This window comes from Dermochelys coriacea, chromosome 6, assembly GCF_009764565.3.
Source record: "Dermochelys coriacea isolate rDerCor1 chromosome 6, rDerCor1.pri.v4, whole genome shotgun sequence".
NCBI lineage: Eukaryota > Metazoa > Chordata > Testudines > Dermochelyidae > Dermochelys > Dermochelys coriacea.
In genome coordinates, this window is record NC_050073.1 from 97660269 (window position 1) to 97681352 (window position 21084).

Here is a 21084-nt window from a genome sequence, read left to right on the forward strand (position 1 = left end):
CAAGACTAGGTCAAAGCCCCTCTCCAGCCACTCCCCATCATTGAGGTTCCATTTCAGCGAGTAGCTGTGGTATGCTGGGTCCTTTTACGAAGAAGACCCCAAGAGGAAAGCAGTACATACTGACTTTCATGGATTTTGCCACCCGATGGCCGGAAGCAGTAGCTCTAAGCAACACCAGGGCTAAAAGTGTGTGTCAGGCACTAGCCGACATTTTTGCCAGGGTAGGTTGGCCCTCTGACATCCTTACAGATGCAGGCACTAATTTCCTGGTAGGAACCATGGAAAGCCTTTGGAAATCTCATGGGGTGAATCACTTGGTTGCCACCCATTACCACCATCAAACAAATGGCCTGATGGAGAAGTTTAATGGAACTTTTGGGGCCATGATACGTAAATTCGTAAATGAGCACTCCAATGATTGGGACCTAGTGTTGCAGCAGTTGCTTTTTGCCTACAGAGCTGTACCACATCCCAGTTTAGGGTTTTCACCATTTGAACTTGTATATGGCCGCGAGGTTAAGGGGCCATTACAGTTGGTGAAGCAGCAATGGGAGGGATTTACACCTTCTCCAGGAACTAACATTCTGGACTTTGTAACCAACCTACAAAACACCCTCCGAACCTCTTTAGCCCTTGCTAAAGACAACCTACAGGATGCTCAAAAAGAGCAAAAAGCCTGGTATGATAAACAGGCCAGAGAGTGGTCCTTCAAAGTAGGGGACCAGGTCAAGGTCTTAAAGGCTCTCCAGGCCCATAAAATGGAAGTGTCGTGGGAAGGGCCATTCAAGGTCCAAGAGCACCTGGGAGCTGTTAATTATTTCATAGCATTCCCCACCTCAAATTGAAAGCTTAAGGTGTACCATATTAATTCTCTAAAGCCCTTTTATTCCAGAGAATTAAAGGTTTGTCAGTTTACAGCCCAGGGAGGAGATGACGCTGAATGACCTGAAAGTGTCTACTATGAAGGGAAAAGTGCTGGTGGCGTGGAAGACGTGAACCTCTCCATGACCTTGGGCACATGCAGCGACAGCAGATCAAGGAGCTGTGCACTAGCTACGTGTCAACGTTCTCAGTCACCCCAGGACTGACTGAATGGGCATTCCACTCCATTGACACAGGTAATGCTCACCCAATTAGAGCCCAACCTTACAGGGTGTCTCCTCAGCTAAAACTGCTATAGAACGGGAGGTCCAGGATATGCTACAGATGGGTATAATCTACCCCTCTGGCAGTGCTTAGGCATCTCCAGTGGTTCTAGTTCCCAAATCAGATGGGGAGATAAGATTTTGTGTGGACTGCCGTAAGCTAAATGCTGTAACTCACCCAGACAACTATCCAATGCCACGCACAGACGAACTATTGGAGAAACTGGGACGGGCCCAGTTCATCTCTACCACCCTTCTGTGTACAGTGCCATAAAATCCCTCCTGGACAGAGGCAAAATCCTTTCACAAGGAGGGGACAAGATTCTTTCAAATCTGGAGGGGGGGGGAGGCTTGTGTCTGTCTGTCTGTGTGATACCTTTGCTGGGAACAGATCAAGGATGCAAGCCCTCCAATTCCTGTAAAGTTAGTAAGTAATCTAGCTAGAAAATGCATTAGATTTTCTTTTGTTTTTTGCTTGTAAATTCACTGTGCTGAAGGGAATGTATATTCCTGTTTGTGTGTCTTTTTGTAACTTAAGGTTTTGCCTAGAGGGATTCTCTATGTTTTGAATCTGATTATCCTGTAAGATATTTACCATCCTGATTTTACAGAGGTGATTCTTTTACCTTTTCTTTAATTACAATTCTTCTTTTAAGAACCTGATTGATTTTTCATTGTTGTTAAGATCCAAGGGTTTGGTCTGTGTTCACCTGTACCAATTGATGAGGATATTATTATCAAGTCTTCCCCAGGAAAGGGGGTGTAGGGCTTGGGGGAATATTTTGGGGGAAGATATCTCCAAGTGGTCTCTTTCCCTGTTCTTTGTTTAAATTGCTTGGTGGTGGCAACATATCAGGTTTCTAACCTGAGCTGGTTCCCAAGGCAAGAAAGGAATCTGTGCCTTGGGGAAGTTTTAACCTAAGCTGGTAAGAATAAGCTTAGGGAGTCTCTCATGCAGGTTCCCACATCTGTACCCCAGAGTTCAGAGTGGGGAAGGAACCTTGACGTGTATCATGACAGCCTAGTGCAAAAGCATCTTTTTCCAGTATTTAAGTTATTCAACAGACATATCCTCTGCCCAGAAGCCACCACAGTAGCCAAAGTAAGGTGAAATGTTCAAGCTAATGATTTCTCAATTTAAATGTCTGAACAAGGCAGGAGCGTGAGTAAGGAGAAAGTACCAAAGTATTTTGAAGAAGAAAGTTCAGGAAGTTCAAGGTTCTAATGTTTGTATTTTTTCTTGTAGTTCAACACATTTTTCTTCCTTTGTTTTTTTAAACCACAAAAGTGGGCAGATGTGCTCTGGAGGCTGTAATCACAGAGTGCAGCCAGTAACATGCTGGCTCATCTGACCATGACATGGCTAACGCTGGAGCACATCTGACCATGACATTCCATCCTACAGAAAGTAGTGTTCATTGATCGGTAGGTATTATAAGGACTGATACCAACAACACACACACACACTGGAGCAACAAGTAACTTGTTAAATAATTCTATTAGTCTCACTATATAGGGCCATGTATTGAAATGATACACAGGACTGAATTAAGTATCTTCTACCACAATCTATGCAGTTTATGGTTTGGTTTTGTAAAAGGAGTCCCATTCTTACAACTGAGAACCAACACAACCTTGATAATATGGCAACAGGAACAACATACTGAAAATCAATATAATAGCTTATGTAGCATAACATTAAACAGTTTGGGCAAGATCCTTAGCCTTGCTCTGACCCCTTTACATAGGGTAAGAGGGCAGTATAGTCATAAGGGACTCCAAAAGCCCCAGATCTGGCTGGGAAGGATTTCCTCAGCACAGGAACTGAGGAAGGCAGCCATAAAACTAACTTTTCAAGGACCCTTTCACAAGGCATGGCACTGAGGGCAGCACCTTCAGTGTGGAGATTGTAGTCAGTGCCATGGTCCATAGGGCAGTTTCCCTGGGCTGCTCTACCAGGAATACCCTCAGGACTGTTGAAATTATGACAGGGCCTGCAGAGCAGCATAGGATGAGGAGGGTGCAAAGGTAGTTTAAAGCCCCTTAACCATTCCCTCCACCATGGCTAGGAGTTCTGTACTGCACCTCACAGGCACTTTGCAGACTCTCTTCCTTTAAGAAGTATAAAAATGGCCAGAGGCAAACAGAAGTCTTGTTCCACAAAGAATATCAGATACATAACGGATTTTGTCAGTTATCTGGTACTCAATGTCAGGTACATGAGAGATTTATTAAGCCTTTTTTTTAACATCTAACCCTCACCACATTTGGGAGAGCAATTCAATACCGCCTGCTATAATCAGATATCATTTGCTAGACAAATAATATCCATTATAATTATTTTCATACTAAAACAGATCTAAATGCTATGCTACATTTTTAAAGTATTATTCTGGCCATGTTTAGAGCTGAATAATGCTACCACCATCTACTTACATCATATGCGAGTATAGGGTTTCTATTAATTCACTATCCACATCATTCAGATTAGATGAAGTGATTGGATCCTACAGTATCCAGGAGTCGGCATTGTTACATAATATGAACAACTATCTAATAGCTTCCTTTTTACTGCAATTAGATGCCTCACTTACACCATCATCATCATCATCAATACCATTTTTAAAAAGCTGCATACATGGAAAAATATTGCTACATAGCCAAGGGTCAGCTTTTGATATTTTAGCAATGCTGATCTGACAACTGCCATCTTGGTCAGTACATCAGGATTGAACTGGAGATCTCTACAGCAAAATGCTCAAGTCACTACAAATTGAGCTACAGAGCCAAGCTGAAGACTGTAACAGACACTCATCCTCTATGGGTCAAACATCAAAGGGGACCTATAACACACAAAGACCAGAGCGTTATATACATACCTGACCAAAATATGTTTATTCGCACATATTGACTTGAATATGAATATTCATAAAATGCGTTATTCTTTGTATGTCCTTTTAGCTAAGGAGCTCAAAATGCTTTACAAACATGTATTAAGCCAACACTCCTGTGAGGCAGGTATCATGACACTTAGGTTATAGAAGAAACTGAATAAAAGAACTTACTCAAGACCATAGGGTAAGTCTGTGCCAGAGATAGAGACAGGTCCAGGACTCTAATCTCTCAGTGTGATGCTCTAACCAGTACACAACACTCACTTTCTATTGCCGTTTGTTAGCTAAACAATCCAAGTAGCTTAAGATAAAAATCCTTCAACCAAAAACAGTTTTCAACTATTGCAAACGCAGGTTTTATAGATACTAGAGTTTAAAAAACCATTAGAAGTTGTTAGCCTTCCAATACGCACATTTTATAACTAGTGTAGGCGGTGGTATATACTGTAATCTTGGCCAGTTTCACATGTTTTAAATTATATACTAACCGTCTCTGATGCCTACCCCACTTCCTGTTCCCTCTGCATATGCTTCCCTACCACCTTTCTTTGTAGCCAGATATACTGCCCAGTAACTTTGTTCTATTCCTCTAAACATACTGCCCTGATACCTCACGCTCTTCTCCTCTGGAAATTTCTCTCTGCTCATGAGTGGCAGCTCTAGCTTCTGACAATGGCTTCCATTTCTTCTTCTCCTGCAATATAGCAGCAAGCAAAGTCAGCAAAACTGGTTTCTCCTCTTAGTTTTCAGCTGCCTTTCCAGGCTTTTTTTTTTTTTTTTTTGTAATGGAAGATATGGAAGCAGCAGCAAATTAGGAAAGCCTGTACCATGCAACCAATCTGTCCACTCCACGCACTGCTATCAAATGTTCCATGGGTGGCAAATGTTCCACGAACCACCCTTTGGGAATTGTTGCAATACACTCATTTAATAAGTCTAAAGAAATGGTAAACAAAATGGACAGAAAAATACTCCATTTTACACATCAGTAAATGAACATGTGATGCTTGTTAAATAATTCGCCTTTTAAAAATTATCAAAAAGATGCCTGATCTCTTGGAAGTTTTTCAGTTCTAATATTCAGAATTTCTTGTCCAAACTGCTATAAAAGTGCATCTTTGTAAGTGTGTTCCTATGCACAACACACAAACTTTCAATAGATGTGCAAGGGAATAGTGACAAATGTTCAAGCTGATTTAGTAATTTTTGTAAAAATTAAGCTAAATATTCTCCCTATATTTAGGTTGAAACTTTTCCATTTGCCAATATATTACTAGACATGTTAAAAAAACATTTAAAGCTTTAAATTGAATTTATGCTACCCAGGAACTTCCACAGAAGGTGTCTACACTTAAAATGATACTGCCAACCTCATTTTATTAAAACAGACTTATTGCAACAAACTCAGTTTCTAATAGTGCAACTGCCAAATACTCTGTCTTAACTATTTTTTAAAAATGCCTTCTAAAAATAAAGACTTTTCCCATTTCCTTGCTGGTATTTATAAATACCTTTCTAGCAAGGGAGGGGAACACAGCAAAAAAGATAATGGTTCAGAGAAGAGCCAAGAGAGTGATTAACAGATTAGAAAAATGTTAATTTAGCTCTTTGAGTCTATTTAGCTTAATAGAGAAAAGGTTAAAGGGTGACTTTATCACAGTTTATAAGTATTGTGACAGGGTCAGGCCAGATGGCTATAGGAGAACAATAGAAGGCAGATATATTAGCCCCAGGCTAAGTAGGTCCCTTTTCCCTGGGTAAGGTAACAGGGAAGGTTCCAGAATAATCAGGAACCTTCTGGAGACAATTAAGACAGGCTGATTAGAACACCTGCAGCCATTCAAGAAGCTGCTAGAATCAATTAAAGCAGGCTAATCAGAGCACCTGGGTTTTAAAAAGGAGCTCACTTCAGTTTGTGGTGTGCACATGAGGAGCTGGAAGCAAGAGGCACTAGGAGCTGAGAGTGAGAACGTGGACTGTTGGAGGACTGAAGTGAGCTGTAGCTCACGAAAGCTTATGCTCAAATAAATTTGTTAGTCTCTAAGGTGCCACAAGTACTCCTTTTCTTTTTAAGACTAGATTAGATGATCACAATGGTCCCTTTTGGCACTGGAATCTGTGAATAAAGGCAGATGTTCCTTTGTACATCATCTTTAAGAACTGTAATAAAGTGACTGTGTCAAACATATACTATGTTATGTCTAAATAGAAACATGTTCAGCTGCTCCTGTTGTGCTCATAAAAAAGTTTATTTAGTTTAAGTGTACTGTAAAACAGGGATGTCTGTCCTTTTAAGGGCTCTAAGGCTTGGGGACAGCCAGCCAGCCCGGTTCTGTGGCAGCCCTGTTAAGAACTGGTTGAGGCCTGGTGGATTGCAAGGGGTCAGGTGATTGCCTGATGAGCACCTGACTCCTATGAATGCTGAAAGAGCTCAGTTGAAGGAGGAGAGCTACAGGAAGCAAGCTGTCTCCTGTGGCAGGCCCTGGAGCAGGGAGACTCCCAGGCAAATAGTCTGTAGGACTGGGGAAGAGTTACCAGGAAAAGGGAGATCCTAGCAAGGAAACCCCTTCATCTGGGGAAAGGTCCTGGTTTAGCTGCTGCATTTATGGTGCACTCTTTATTTTGGGAGTGCTGCTGAAGATTGTCAGTGCCACCAATAAATGAAGCCGCAAGAAAGAGTGCCAGGATCCGGACTCTGAGCTGACTCCTGGGCGGGGGAGACAAGGCCAGCAGCTCAACAGTTATACAGTCAACTGGGATTTGGCCAAGAAAAAAATATATTTTTTTTTTGTAAAAGTTAAGCTTCTATAAAGCTTGCAACCAAAAAATTAGTTTCAACTCTTGTTTAACAAAAATCCCAAAGAAATTAGTTTTTATGCAACGAGACATTTTCATGCAGTATTTGAAATGCCAACCCTGCAACACTAAGAACTAATGATGGTCGGGAAATTTTCACAGAAATGTTTTTTGGTTGGAAAATGCCACTTTGTTGAAACCAAAACTTTTCACAGAAGCATATGAGTTTTGACAAAACTTTTGCCAGGAGGGTTTCTCAGATCCAGGATAGAAGTTGGGGAGAGGCAGGGGAGCAGAATAGCCAATAGCCCAGTGGTTCAGGGACTCACCTGGGTTATGGAAAAGTCAGTGCGCCTGATTCAGAGCAAGGACTTGATCTTGTGTCTCCCCCAACCATTGGGCCACTGACTATTTTCGGGTGGATCGCTCTTTTTGCACAAAAAATTCAAAAGGTCTCACTTCCATACCAATGCAGAACAAATTATATCTAAACCTCAAAAATTTTGACGAAGCAGAATTCCTGTTTTCCAGCCAGACCTAAGATCCTGAAAGTGAAACTAACTCCATTGTTTTTTCAAGTCCAAATGAAGAAAAAAATGCAATAGGAGCTTCATTACCAGTAAAAATGGATTTTTAAAATAGTTTCACTTTTAAAAATATACTACATCGGTACTCAACCGGGGGATTGTGAACAGGTCCAAGGTAGCAGCAACCACGTTCTATTTATGGTTAGATAGGAAGAGGATCTTGAAACTGTTTTCTGTAGTAACACAGGATCATGGTATGGAACAGGTTGAGAACTAAACATCTATGACATTATTAGCAACATAGGTAAATAAGTATTCCTTTAACATTTTTCTCTGAAGATCTACTTTGATGACCCCTGCCACAGGCTACTCATGGCTTTTCTTACTGCTGCTGAACAAACAGATCTGATTACAATCCAGAGAGTTTAAAGTTAAATGCTGCATCTTTTGTGAACTGCAAAAGGAGTAACTCAGCTGTTTCACCTGACACTTTCACTGAACCCTAATGAGTGTTTGTCTGTTTCTGAAAATAGAACTAATTAATAGCCAATCACTTAGCTCATCAAATACAACATTAAATTTGAATACGGGGTCAGCAACAGTCAAAAGAGTTTTACCTTACTCATCTTACATCCTCTAAATATAAACAGAGACATCTGACCAGGCAATGTGAGACATGAACCAGTCTGCAGCAATATGGCAGCAATCTGTGTAATGAAAGGGTCTAACTTACATATGACAACTCTAGAGACGAGGAGGGTGAGGTAATATCTTTTATTGGACCAACTTCTGTTGGTGAGAGAGGTTATGCCTACAATGCAATTGGACACCTGCAGCTGGCCAGTGCTAGGATGAGCTGGGCTCCTCAGAGCTTGGGCTGAGGGGCTGTTGGGCTGAGGTGTAAACATTCTGGTTCCAGCTGCAGCCCAAGTTCTGGAATCCTCCCACCTCGCAGGATCCTAGAGCCTGGGCCCCAGCCAGAAAAAGAGTGATCTGTGACCTGAAGAAGAGCTCTGTATAGCTCAAAAGCTTGTCACTCTCACCAACAGCAGTTGGTCTACCCTCACCCATCTTGTCTCTCTAATATCCTGGGACCAACATAGGTACAACAACACTGCATATGACATCCCTCACATTCATGACAGAATTTTGCCACCATAACACAAACTTCTGGTTAGGTGCCCACAATTTGTCTTTTCATTTACTGTAATGTAATAAGTAATGTTAACAAAAATAGTCTCCTCTAATAAAATGAAAATTTATGAGTTTTGCAGTTTTGGCAGAAGAGGAGGAAAGCAGCCCTCTCCCCATATTTCCTCAAACCATACCCTGGTACAGTTAATTTATCTCTCTTTTTTTCCTGCACAGTACCTTCCCTCACTTTGTCTCTCTTATTTTTCCTCCATCTCATTTTGTTTCTTCTCATATTTGTATTAATTTGATCATTTTCTTACTTTTGCTCCCTTGTGTAGTATGGCTAGTGCCACATGTTGTTACAGCTGAGTTGCCTGCTGTGAGAGCACACAAAAAATCTGAGCTGGTGAACAGTTTCCTGACCCTTTAGAACATTCATATTAGCTGCTCCTGTGGCTAGCTATATTGGTCATTGCTTTGCTGCAGGATGAGAAGGCAAATTTCAAGGATCTATCTACTGCTATATGTTTGCCATAATGGATTGGATACAAAACCGTGCAGGTCCCCATCCCTCACCTTCCTCTGCTCATGTCCTTTCTGGACTAGACTGGCATGTCCCCAGGTTGGGAAACAATAATTTAAGGTATTGTTGTAAGATGCCTATCATCCTGATGGCGAAGCATCAAATGCAATTATGAAAATGCAAAGAACCCACAACTGTTCCCAAGTACAATTTGATTTTAAATCTACCACTGTCTGCAAATATGCCACTACTGTATTTATGAGTGACCTTGTATAATCGTTCTACTTTGCTGCTACAAGACCAACCAGCAGAGGGAGCACAAACTAATCAAACACAGGTTTTTCCTAGAGCTGAGATAATGTAACTGATGAATCCAACTACACCAAGAAAGCATAAGTAAGTTGCATTTACATGTAGTCCATATGAAACTGCAGGTTTTAAAACAGATATATAGTGTTTGCCAAATGGCAAAAACAATACTTAAATAAATGTAATTTTAAACCTATGAAAGGGGCTGAATGGAAAACAAAATTTAAAATGATAAACAGTATTTAAAGTATTTTTAAATTAAAATTTGAGATCTTCAAAGAGTGAGTCTCGAAAGCAGTTTACCAAGGAGAGAGTATGAGTTGGACCCATTTCTTATTCCAATGAAGGATAATATAAAATTTCTCTTTTAACAAAGGTTGGCAAAGTTCATATCTGTTTCTGAATTTTATAAAACATCTCAAATAACTCTTCTTGATACTCAACTCATTCATTTAATCAAAACAATCCTACATTTATCATCAAAACTGTGGTTTGCTAATGTTTTAACTACTATATATCACTACTTTAACTACTAGTCATCACTCAAACCAACAGCAACAGAACAGATGAACATCAATAGAACAGATGAACACTGTAAAACAAGGAGGAATAAAGTAAGAGTCTGAATGATCTGTAAATATGCCCAGTGTCACAACATCTCAGAACTGCCAAAGTTTGAAGTACAAAATAGAAAAACTAAGAGTAATGGCAAATTAATGCTAGTAATGGCAACTATCACCTGGTATTAAAGAGGCTTTCACTGTTTAGCTATAACTCTAAATATCCTCATAAAAATACCTGGTACAAAAAAGTGCCTTTTTAACACTGATTCTTACTATTCAAAACACTCCTCGACACACATTTCTCTCCCTGGAGAGAGAATGAGAGAACAAAAATGCAGCAAATATTAGTCATGTAAGGTGCTCAGATACTACGGTGATGAGTGCAGTATAAGAGCCCATACAGAATAAAAGGAACAAATGGAAGATGTTTCTTTTAACCTCTAGAACTTTTTACTGACAGTAAATCCCATCGACACAGGCATGGTTCTCCATTTGAGTCCTCTTACAGTCATGTATCTCCTCAGCTAAAGATAAAAGCAGTACTATGATCTAAGTTGTACTTTTACTGGAGGGTTAAGGGGCATGAATATCCATAACAATGATTTTCAGTCTCTCTTTGCAAATGCAAATGCAAATGCAGCCGCATTGATTTTTGTTCTCTAGTTTGATGACAGGATTATTCTAAATTGAGGATTGTGGGGATGTGAAGACACTGGAGCTTCAAGTTTGAGAGAGAGAGAGAAAGAAAGAAAGAGCTAAGATTTTCTGATACAGGCTATTGTATTTAAAAACTTCTTAATGAACTTCTGCACTGTGTTTTGATAACAACCAATTTGGCGGAGACTGCTTTCAGACACTTGCTCTATGAAAACTCATGTAGGAGCTTCCTTTTTCTTTTAAGGAATATAGAGTTTTATTTTACAGTGACAAATTACGGTATATTTCATATTGCTTAGACCCTAGGTTCCTTGGGGCAAGAATGGTCTTCCTTGGTGTTCTACGGAGTACCAAGAACACTTTGGCTGCTCCACAAGCCAATATGAAAAAAATAATTTCTTCCATTATTAACGTGGCTATTTAAGCTCCATCACAAATATCAGTCTACCCTCCCTCAGAAACACTATCCCCAGCAAGTGCTGAGCTTCCACTGCATTTCCCCATAAATCCACATCAAATTCTAACTGCACAACTCAGCTCCAAGTTCTTTTGTCCCAATTTAATTCTGATCCAAACACCAAATGGCCATTCATCATTTCCTCTTAGGTTTTTCTGTAGCTGATAACACTATCCTACTAAGCATTAAGAAAATAATGTTTTTAATATCCTTGTCCCAACCTACATTCCTATTATCCCTGAACCTCCAGTTCAACCAGAAAAAACAAATTCTAATAAACCCACAAAAGCCAACAGCACCACCCAATCTGACCAACCAATCAACCAAAGCTTTTCTTCTGGGTTAGGGACCACAGATCTTCATGCACATCATTTTAGATGAAGGAAGACTAATAACTTTCAGGGCAAGAATGGTCTTCAAAAAGCCTTCCTGGCCCTTTCCTCCATCATTATAAGAATGGAAAATTTCTTACTGATAATTTCCTTTTTGCTAGCAGCATCTCCCATAATGCTGGACATCTGGGCTGCTCTCCTGTCTATCTGCCGCTCAAAGAGGTGGATCAGCATTTTAGTTGTCCAGCCACATGCCTTCTGCTTGCTGCCTGATGAGCTATTCCCAAGCTGTAAAACTTGCATAACATCATTAATAAATATTACAGAGATAATGAAAAAACTATGTACATTAGACTAGGAAGACCATAATCTGGTATCAGAGGAGCAGCCACACACCACACGACAAAACACTAACCCAGGAACCTATCCTTGCAACAAAGCCCAATATCAACTCTGTCCACATATTTATTCAAGTGACACCATCACAGGACCTAATCACATTAGCCACGCCATCAGGGGCTCATTCACCTGCATATCTACCAATGTGACATATGCCATCATGTGCCAGCAATGCCCTTCTGCCATGTACATTGGCCAAACCGGACAGTCTCTAGGCAAAAGAATAAATGGACACAAATCTAACATCAGGAATCATAACATTCAAAAACTGGTAGGAGAACACTTCAACCTCTCTGGCCACTCAGTAAAAGACTTAAGGGTGGCAATTCTGCAACAGAATAGCTTCAGAAACAGACTCCAACGAGAAACTGCTGAGCTTGAATTTATATGCAAACTAGATACCATTACTTTGGGTTTGAATAGAGAATGGGAGTGGCTGGGTCATTACACATATTGAATCTATTTCCCTAAGTTAAGTATCCTCACACCTTCTTGTCAACTGCCTAAATGGGCCATCTTGATTATCACTAAAAAAGTTTTTTTCTCCTGCTGATAATAGCTCATCTTAATTAATTAGCCTCTTACAGTTTGTATGGCAAATTCCACCTTCTCTGTGTATATATATATTTCTTCTTACTATATGTTCCATTCAATGCAGCTGATGAAGTGGGCTGTAGCCCACAAAAGCTTATGCTCTAATAAATTTGTTAGTCTCTAAGGTGCCACAAGTACTCCTGGTTTTTTTGCATCACATGGTAATGATTCCACTTAATACCTGACCCTTGACTCATGAGTCATCCAGTGGGTAGAACTGTTAGAGATGCTGCTAGCAGAAAGAAATTATCAGTATGAAACTTTTGTTCTGCAGCCCAGCATCTCCCACAATTCTGCTTGACTGGGAAGTAGGCAGAAGTGAACAAATGTAGGATTGCTTCCTGGCATGGGGGAAAGAACACGCACCATCCTGACTGTTTATGTAGAACATAGCCATCATATTGCCCGTGAGGACTGAAATAGATTTGCCTGTCAAATGAGGTAGAAATGCCTGGCATAACAGATGTGCTGCCCTGAGTTCCCTGACACTGATGTGCAGGGAGAGCTCTTGGATACAAAGGCCTTGGGTTCTGATGGGTCCTAAGTGGGCTCCCCAACCAAGGGCTGATGCGTTGCATACCAGGGACAGGGATGGGTGACGTCTTGAAAAGGGTACCCCCGCACATACCATGTGGCTGTCCAGCCACCACTGCAGTGAGTCTAGGACATGGGCCAGTACCATGAGAACTGAGTCCAGGGGATGGCAAGATGACTATGGCTAGCCAGGTTTACAGAGGTCTGAGTTGTAGCCTTGCATCTTGCACTATGTATGTGCACGATACCATGTAGCCCAGCAGGCTCAGGCACTTTCATGTAGTCGTGATTGGATGACTTCGGAGATAATGTTATCAGGGATGCAATAGCGAGGAACCAGTCATTTGGAAGCAGAGCTCTCACTTGCACCAAGTCAATTACTGACACTGTGAACTCTATCCTTTGGACTGGGATCAGGGTGGGCTTCTGAAAGTTTAACAGAAGGGCCAACACATTGAAGGTTGATTGAATGAGATGGATGTCAGCCTCAACTCAAGCTCTGGACCAGCCCTTTATCAGCCAGTCATCGAGGTATGGAAATATGTGGATGTCCCTTTTCCTTAGGCAGGCCGCTACTACTGCCATACATTTTGTGAATACCTGTGGGGCAGCCAACAAGCCAAACAGGAGCACCATGAACTATTAGTGACTTTGGTTCACTACAAATCTCAGGAAACGTCTGTGACCAGGAAAAATCGAAATGTGGAAGTAACCATCCTTTAGTTCGAGGATGGTATACCAATTCCTGGGCTCCAGCGAAGGGATGATGGAGGCTAAGGAGAACATGTGGAACTTCAGGTTCTTGAGATATCAGTTTAGACTGCGCAGGTCTAAAATGGGTCTGAGACCACACACACACACACACACACACACACACACACACACACACACTCTTACTCTCAAATGGGAGGGCACTTGCCCCACGGCTCCCACCCAAAGGAGGGATTGGACTTCCTGTTCCAACAGGAGCTCATGAGAAGTGTCCCTGAAGAGGGAGGGAGGGAGGGGCAAGGTGGTGTGGATAGGAATTGGAAGGCGTAACCCAGTTCTATGGTGTTGAGGACCCATCGGTCTGAAATAATCTGGGTCCAGGCATCCAAGAAATAGGAAAAGTGATTGGAAAACAAGTGGGTAGCTGGATCCGATGTAGAAGGGATTGTGATATCAACCTTGATCATCTTGTCAAAATGGATGCTTTGACAATCCAGGATGCCTGTGGGGCAGACCATGTAGGGCCTGTTGACGATGACTGGGGAGGGGGCCTGAGACTAAACTTCTGTTCCTTCGCCTCTGTTGGTCCTGACTGGATGTCTGAAAAAAATAATTGCTTGGCTGCTGCAGACTGTATGGCTTCCTTGCACCTGCCAGTATGTAGAGCCCCAGGATTTCAAGATCACCTAGGAGTCTTGGAGGCCATGCAGCATAGAATCTGTCTGCTCTTAAAAGATCCCTGAAATGGGAGGTCCTGAATGGTCTGTTATACCAGTGTTCTGAGGGAGCTCCGAGGATTGCAATCAGGAACCCCTACGCATTGTCACTGCAGTTGCCATTGATTTGGCCATAGAATCAGCGGCATCCAGGATTGCTTGCAGGGAGGCCCGAGGTACAGTTTTCTCCTCCTCAATTAAGGATGAAAACTCCTTTCTGGAGTCATGGGGGAGAAGAAGATTCTTGAATTTAATAAAGAATTGCCACATGTTGAAGTCGTAGCGCCCCAGCAGAGCCTGCTGGTTTGCTATACAAGTTGCAGGCCCCCTGAAGAGTAAGTATTGCATCCAAAAAGGTCTAACTTTTTAGGGTCCTTTGACTTGAGCGTAGAGCTTGGCTGTCCCTGGCAGTCTCCCTCACTGGCCGCCACAACCACCCATGATCCCAGGGGCAAGACGGGTGCGTGAAGAGGAACTTGTACCCCTTGGCTGGAACAAAGTATTTATGCTCCGAGAGTTTCACCATCAGTGGAAGTGAGGTGGGGGTATGCCAGAGGGCTTTAATAGGGTCCATGATGGCATCATGTAGCAGCAGGGCCACTCTGGATGGTTCCGCTGGCGACAGACATCCAGGAGGCCGTGTGTCACCTCCTTAACCACCTCTGCTTGGCTCTCTAGATTTGAGGCTACCCATTTTAGTAGATCCTGATATGACTTATGGTCATCTGGAGGTGGAGATACCCTGGGTGCCAGTGTGGCCTCATCTGGCGAGGATGATGAGAAAGCTAAATCCTGATGGAGAATCTCAATTGGTGCCTCAGTGTGCACAGGAGCCTACAGGACTTCTTGGGGTTTGGTACCATGTTCGTTACAGGAATCTGGTTCCGGGGTATCCCTGTGTGGTACCGGGGGTGCTCCAGTGTCCAAAACGACCAAATAAGAGCATCTCAAAGAGGTCCCTTGAGATGGGAGAAACCCCCAAAGGTTCCAAAAGGGCCACTGCATGGTGGTTGGGCCCCATGGGTACAGTGGCCAGGCACCTGGAGGGCCCGACGAACTCGATGCTGTAATGGAATGGGAATGGAGTGGGGAGCAGCAGAGTTCGCTGCTTTGGCAGAGGGAGTACGCTTCTGGTTCCGAGTTTGATGAGGAGGAAGAGGTGCACTGTGGAGACCAGAGGATACCGTGCCACTGGGTGCCAGTGAAGGCCGCCTAGAGGCTGTCAGACAGTTTCCCCTTGGACAGCTGACACAGTGCTGGATGAGGTGTGGCATTGATTTTTTGTCACTTGGGGACATTAGCAGTACTGGCAGGGTTAGAAGATACCTTGCAGCCACAAAGGCTTGGGGGGGAGGGTGTCAATGGGATCACAAATTGCCCAGTACAATGGTCTTGAGTGGGCATCGTAGGACACTGCGGTACCAGGGCTGGGGGCACCTGGGAGTGTGGCATCAGGGATGAAGAGTGGCCCAGAATGGGTCTCGCCCTATCCCTGTCTCCTTTGTCCATTGGCTCTGAAGACCGGCTCCTCTCCTGGTGCTTGCAGTGTTTCTTTTTAGGCACCCAAGATAATGATAGATGCCAAGTGGCCCTTGTTGATGGAGGAGTGCTCTGCACCACTGTGTTCGGTGCTGAGTCCGAACTTGGCTCCGAGGCCAGTCTTAAGGCTGCCTCCATGAGGAAAACCTTCAAACGAGTAGTGAGGTCATTCTGGGTCCAGGGCTTGAACTCGCCAAATTTGGCAGCAGACCTTCCTATGAGCTTCCGTTACGACTTGAGACAGTTCAAATGTGGGTCGCTCAAAGGCATAGATTTGCTGCACAAGGCTTAAACCCCAGTGACTGAGGCATGCCTCAGCACCGGGATGAAGGACAACTCTGCTATTTAAGAGCAGAAGCATCCAAACTATCTAACACCATCAGAACTACATTAACTACTAAAAACTACGAGCACTATCTACATTAAAAGGTTAGAAAAACCACCAAGAGAGGAGAGTGCCTAAGCAATGAGAAGTTCCAGCAACAATCATGGACAATAAGAAGGAAACGAAGGAAGGCAGCGTCAGCAGGGCCCCTTATACCAGCACTATGAGCGCACAACACCAGAGGGCCTAGAACCAATCCAACGGATACCATTAAGGGGAAAATTTCCAGCAACTGTGCTCAGGGCACACATACACCTACACTGGAATGAACACATGCATGCACTTGAAGAAGAACATGTAGGCTCTGCAGCCAACTGTGCAATTAGGCAACTGTCCCCCATAGATCTGGGATCTGCCTCCCCTGTGAAATATTTTGGCCTCTGTGTTCATATGATTCACAAACGGATTGGCTGAAGGGAGACCAAACGTTTGAACAATGAGATAGAAAAACTCCTCATTCAGGTACTACTCAGAATGGTTGACCCTGAGCCTGCTGCACCAGTCTGCCTTTTGGTTCAGGTCCCCTTTGATGTGGATCACTTTGACAGAAAGGAGGAACGACTCCACCGACCTCACTATTTCCGCTGCTTCTGCGTTTAGTGCCCAACTCCTTGTTCCCCCTTGGCTGTTTAAATATGCTCCAGAGGCCGTAGGCTGTTTGGGGCTCCAAGTGAGCTCCCCAGACCTGGTAGCAAGAACTAAAGGATCTGGAAGGCAGATAAGCAAGCCTTTGCAGACATTATCATGGGCTGACCACCACTGCAAAGAGCTGAATATCTGTGTTGGAACCCATACTTGATCCTTCATGTGTTCCAGGGAGTGGTCCCACACTTTTTGTATGAAGGCTTGAAGACTTCAGATGTGTGATTGTGCCCATGGAGTGATCCCTAGGCATGACATCAGGAATCCTAGCAGTTGGAAGCATAGCGCTATGGTAGGCTTCCTGTGGCTGTGAAGCACGAAAATAAATTCCTGGATGAAACTAGAGAACTTTTCTTGGCACTGGTGATGAAACTTGCGCCTGGAGAAGCACTGCCAAAAAAACTGGGAAGAAAAGTTAAAACTGAAAGAGTAAGGACAGGAGCAAAAGAAACTGCCACTGTTCGCTGCTGCGGAGGCAGAGAAAACTGACAGCAAGCAGGAGCAGAGGGGACATGGCCAGACCTGGTGGCTCCAAAAAGGTTATCTCCCTCTGTGACTTGCAGAGAGAGAGGAGAGCAGCCCAGGCATCTAGAATTGTGGGAGATGACGGCTTCAGAAAAGGGAGAGGAGCCAAGAGAAGCAGTTGATGGCTTCACTGTTATATTTTTGATTTGCTGAGTATCCAACATGTTTCTAGATTTCTTTTTAAAAGTACATGAAGAATATCCTCAATTTCCTACCACTTCCTTTAATCTAAATATTGCAAAGATTTAGGAAGTATATTTTTCTCTCTTCTAGGAATCAAGGCTGCTATTTCCCTCACCTTTGTTCTACAGCACACCTGATACGTGTCAGCACTCAGCAGGAACTGAGTTGGTGGAAAACAGTCAGACTGTTCCGAGACTAATGTTAGAAAAATTCTTTGATCAGTTGTCAGCAAATGCAACTGAACCATCTCCTGAAAGACAGCAAACATAACTTATGACCCTGTGCACTCATCCAGCCATAACAAGAAATTTTAAATGCATTCCAAAACCCAGGTCTAATACACCAGTCAAGCAAAAACATCCAGACATAGTGAATTCCATAGTGAATGCCACATAAACCGCTGCATTCTCAAAACACTGACACAGCTACAGGCTGTGTGCGCATAGCTCATAAAAGAAGCCTCTAAACTGAAGTGGCACTGCCATCCTTAGACACAACATAAGCATTACAACTTTCACTAATACGATACCACTCAAAAAGGAAAATTAAGACAAATCTTTTGAATTTTTGGATATATTTGTAAAAAGATCACATCAGTACAGACCCAAAATAAAATCCCACAGAAGAAAACGCTCCCATTCATGCCAGTTTTTTATTTAATAATTGCTACGATTATTACTATTATTATTATGGAACGGCCTGGCCAAGTGTAGTTGATAAAAAGCCAGCTTGGTTACAGATCTAACAGCAGCAGGCTGTGTGTGAAAGATCTAAAGAAATAAAAGTGACTGACTCCACAAAGGAAACCGTGAAACTGACTATACACAAAGAGCTGTCAAATGCACGAAGTAAACTGAGGGGAAATAAAGACAAATATTTTCTTTTCTCTAATGCCTTTTAATTATAGTAATAGCAAGTGCTATATTTTATCTACAGGAAATAAAAATTTCAGACATAAATGTAACATTTAGGTTGAGGGTGCAATTTTAACATTTGAATCTGTGCTGAAAAACTACTAATACATATTTGTCAGAAGGGGGTTTAATAGTTAAGACAAACACTTAACAAATGTGCTTTGGATGGGTGGATGGAGGGGGAAGGACTAGAATAGAAATGTTGACAGAAATAATATAGTCCTACCAACCTAGCACGCACTCAAATTAATCTAAACAGATGAATGTTTCTTTCAGATATTTCTAAGACACCCATCACTTTGATATCTAAACTCAGCGTCAATTGATATAGCATGAACAAATATTCCTTCAGTCAAAAATAATAAAAGTAGAAATATTTCATTTGAAAGAAATCAACCACAATTAATAAATGGATATAAGCAATCTTACCTTTGGTAGAATATGCTTCAGCAATCATCCTCAGCCTATAAGGAGGCACAGCAACAAGCTGCAGGTCATCAACTTCAACCCTAGCATAAGTGTTAAGAGCTTCTTTGTAATCACCTTCCACATAGTTTAACCTGGCCATAATTAAGTTGGCTTCTTGTAAAAATTCTGGCTAGAAAAAAAGAGGAATAAGATAAACTATTTTTTCTGAGGCAAAACACTTTAAAAAATGACAGAAAGTTATCTGCACCCTAGTAATTTCCAACATAGCGTGGAAGACTTTCCGGCAGATTTTTCATTCCCAGATTACAGTTTATTATTTTTATTCTGTAGTTAAATTTTCAGATAATATTGGGAGGCTATTACAGAAAAAACACATATTGAGTCCCTCACCAAGCTACAGAACAGTGATTTTATTCTAACTAGTCATTTTTACGCTTGGAATACATTATTTCATATCTGATTATGTAAGCATCCTTGAATCTGTATTAGAAGTAGGATCCTAGCATCTCCTGTGGAGTACAAACATTTAAGATGACACACCCTTGTCACCCAGGAAGTTTACAGTTTAACAGACAACCAATATATGAAGGTAGGAATAGAAGGAAATAATGAATTATAAATTTATCACTGTTATTTTAAGTTTAGTAATTAGGCACTAGCTTTCCCCAACTGCTCCTCAGCCTAGTCATTTTAATCTGGTTGATTTCTTGTAAGTGGAGAGGAGGGTCTTGAAAAAGATTCACAGGAAGAGAGGTCAGTACCCTCACAGATCAGTTTAAGAAGGGCATGGAAGAAATCTCAAAGATGGCTGTGGAAGATGACTGAAAGAGCATCACTGGTGAGGCAAAGGGGAAGAAGGAGACACTGTAATATGCAATAGTGGATAAGTATGGAGAGAGAGCATTGTGAAGTGCCTTGAAGGGGAGGACATATATATTTCACAACCAACACCAAGCATCATAGTTTGATGATAAATATCTAAAGGTGGGCCAGAATGGGCTCCAAGCAGAACTGAGGATAAAAACGTCTTGTATGGTTTTCCTCAAAACATGGAACAAATTTGCAGTTTCACTACAGTGCTGAATATTTACATTGATTTTGTTTTCTTAATAGAAATCCCCTTAATAGAAGGGGATCTTTATTGGGGTAGGAGTGCTGTGAGACTATTTCAGTAATGTCTGTGACGCACTTCGACATAACCAAATGCAAGGTACTATGGGAATGCAAAGTGTTGTTATTCCTTGAAATGCGTTCTGTGTCAAGTATCATGTCACTGTGTAAATAAGCTGTTCACAAGACATCTAGAAAATTCTTTATTTAAACATCCCTGGGTCAACAGCTTTCTTTTAAATGTCATCTTTCACTATTAGATTAGTCTGAACAAAATTCTATAAGCAAATTAAAAGGATCAAATCCCAAAATACTGAAGATATTCTGGAAGTAATAAAATTGCTTAACAAGAACACTGTAATCAGAGAATTATCTGAGCTCTCAGAAGCTCTCATAAAGCTTTTCCTCTCAATTAACTTCCAACTATATCCTTAATTTTCTAACCCTTCCTCCAGACTTCTGTGAATACCTTTAGGTTTCCTCTGTCAAGCGCTGCAGTGAGATGTTTCCTGACCTCGGTCAGCTTTGGCCGGGGACCCCGGGGACTAGTGCCCTGTTTAAAAGGATTTTCCTTCAAAAACTGTTCTAGTTTTGACTCCCCAAGGAGAAGTTCTGCCATGTCATCTATAAAGAGAAAAAAACAGCGTCAAAGGGAAAAAGTCTTCACAACAGTAATAGCCATTCTATCCATCTGATATTTCACACAGATTACAGAGGAAGCATACAGCAGGGGAGGTAATTATTTTTAGTTCTGGACTTTAAATGCAGAACTCATTGTAGACACACATTAAGGGCCAGTGACCCAGATTTAACACAGCATTATAAAAGTGGTGTTTATTATTTTATTTTTCAATTTATCATTTAAATACTTATCATAGCATTATAGGAGCACTATAGCATTATAGTCACAGAGATTAAGGCAAATCTATTTCCCATTAACTGGGATCTAATAGTATATGACCTTTTACTTTCTTAAAATCAAAAACCATTGACAAGAGTGCAGCTCTCAGGACTTTCCGAATACAGCATTTGATGAATTTCTGGCAGCAGTGAATTCTAGAGGCAA

At 41.9% G+C, this 21084-nt stretch overlaps 1 protein-coding gene across 7 annotated transcripts in view; it reads right to left on the reverse strand.

The window, feature by feature from the left end:
• TTC7B (tetratricopeptide repeat domain 7B) overlaps positions 1-21084 on the reverse strand; it is a 343610-nt gene that overhangs the window by 294293 nt on the left and 28233 nt on the right. For 3 of the 7 annotated variants that reach the window (XM_038406917.2, XM_038406919.2, XM_043517819.1), the window contains 2 exons: positions 20488-20642; positions 18909-19077 (listed from right to left, as the gene is read on the reverse strand). The exons of 2 other annotated variants lie outside the window; for them this stretch is intronic. In XM_038406917.2, the coding sequence (XP_038262845.1) occupies positions 18909-19077; positions 20488-20642 (324 nt within the window). Of the gene's footprint in view, positions 1-18908; positions 19078-20487; positions 20643-21084 lie in introns of those variants that run through there. 2 more of the 7 variants (XM_043517820.1, XM_043517818.1) reach the window with 2 other exon arrangements.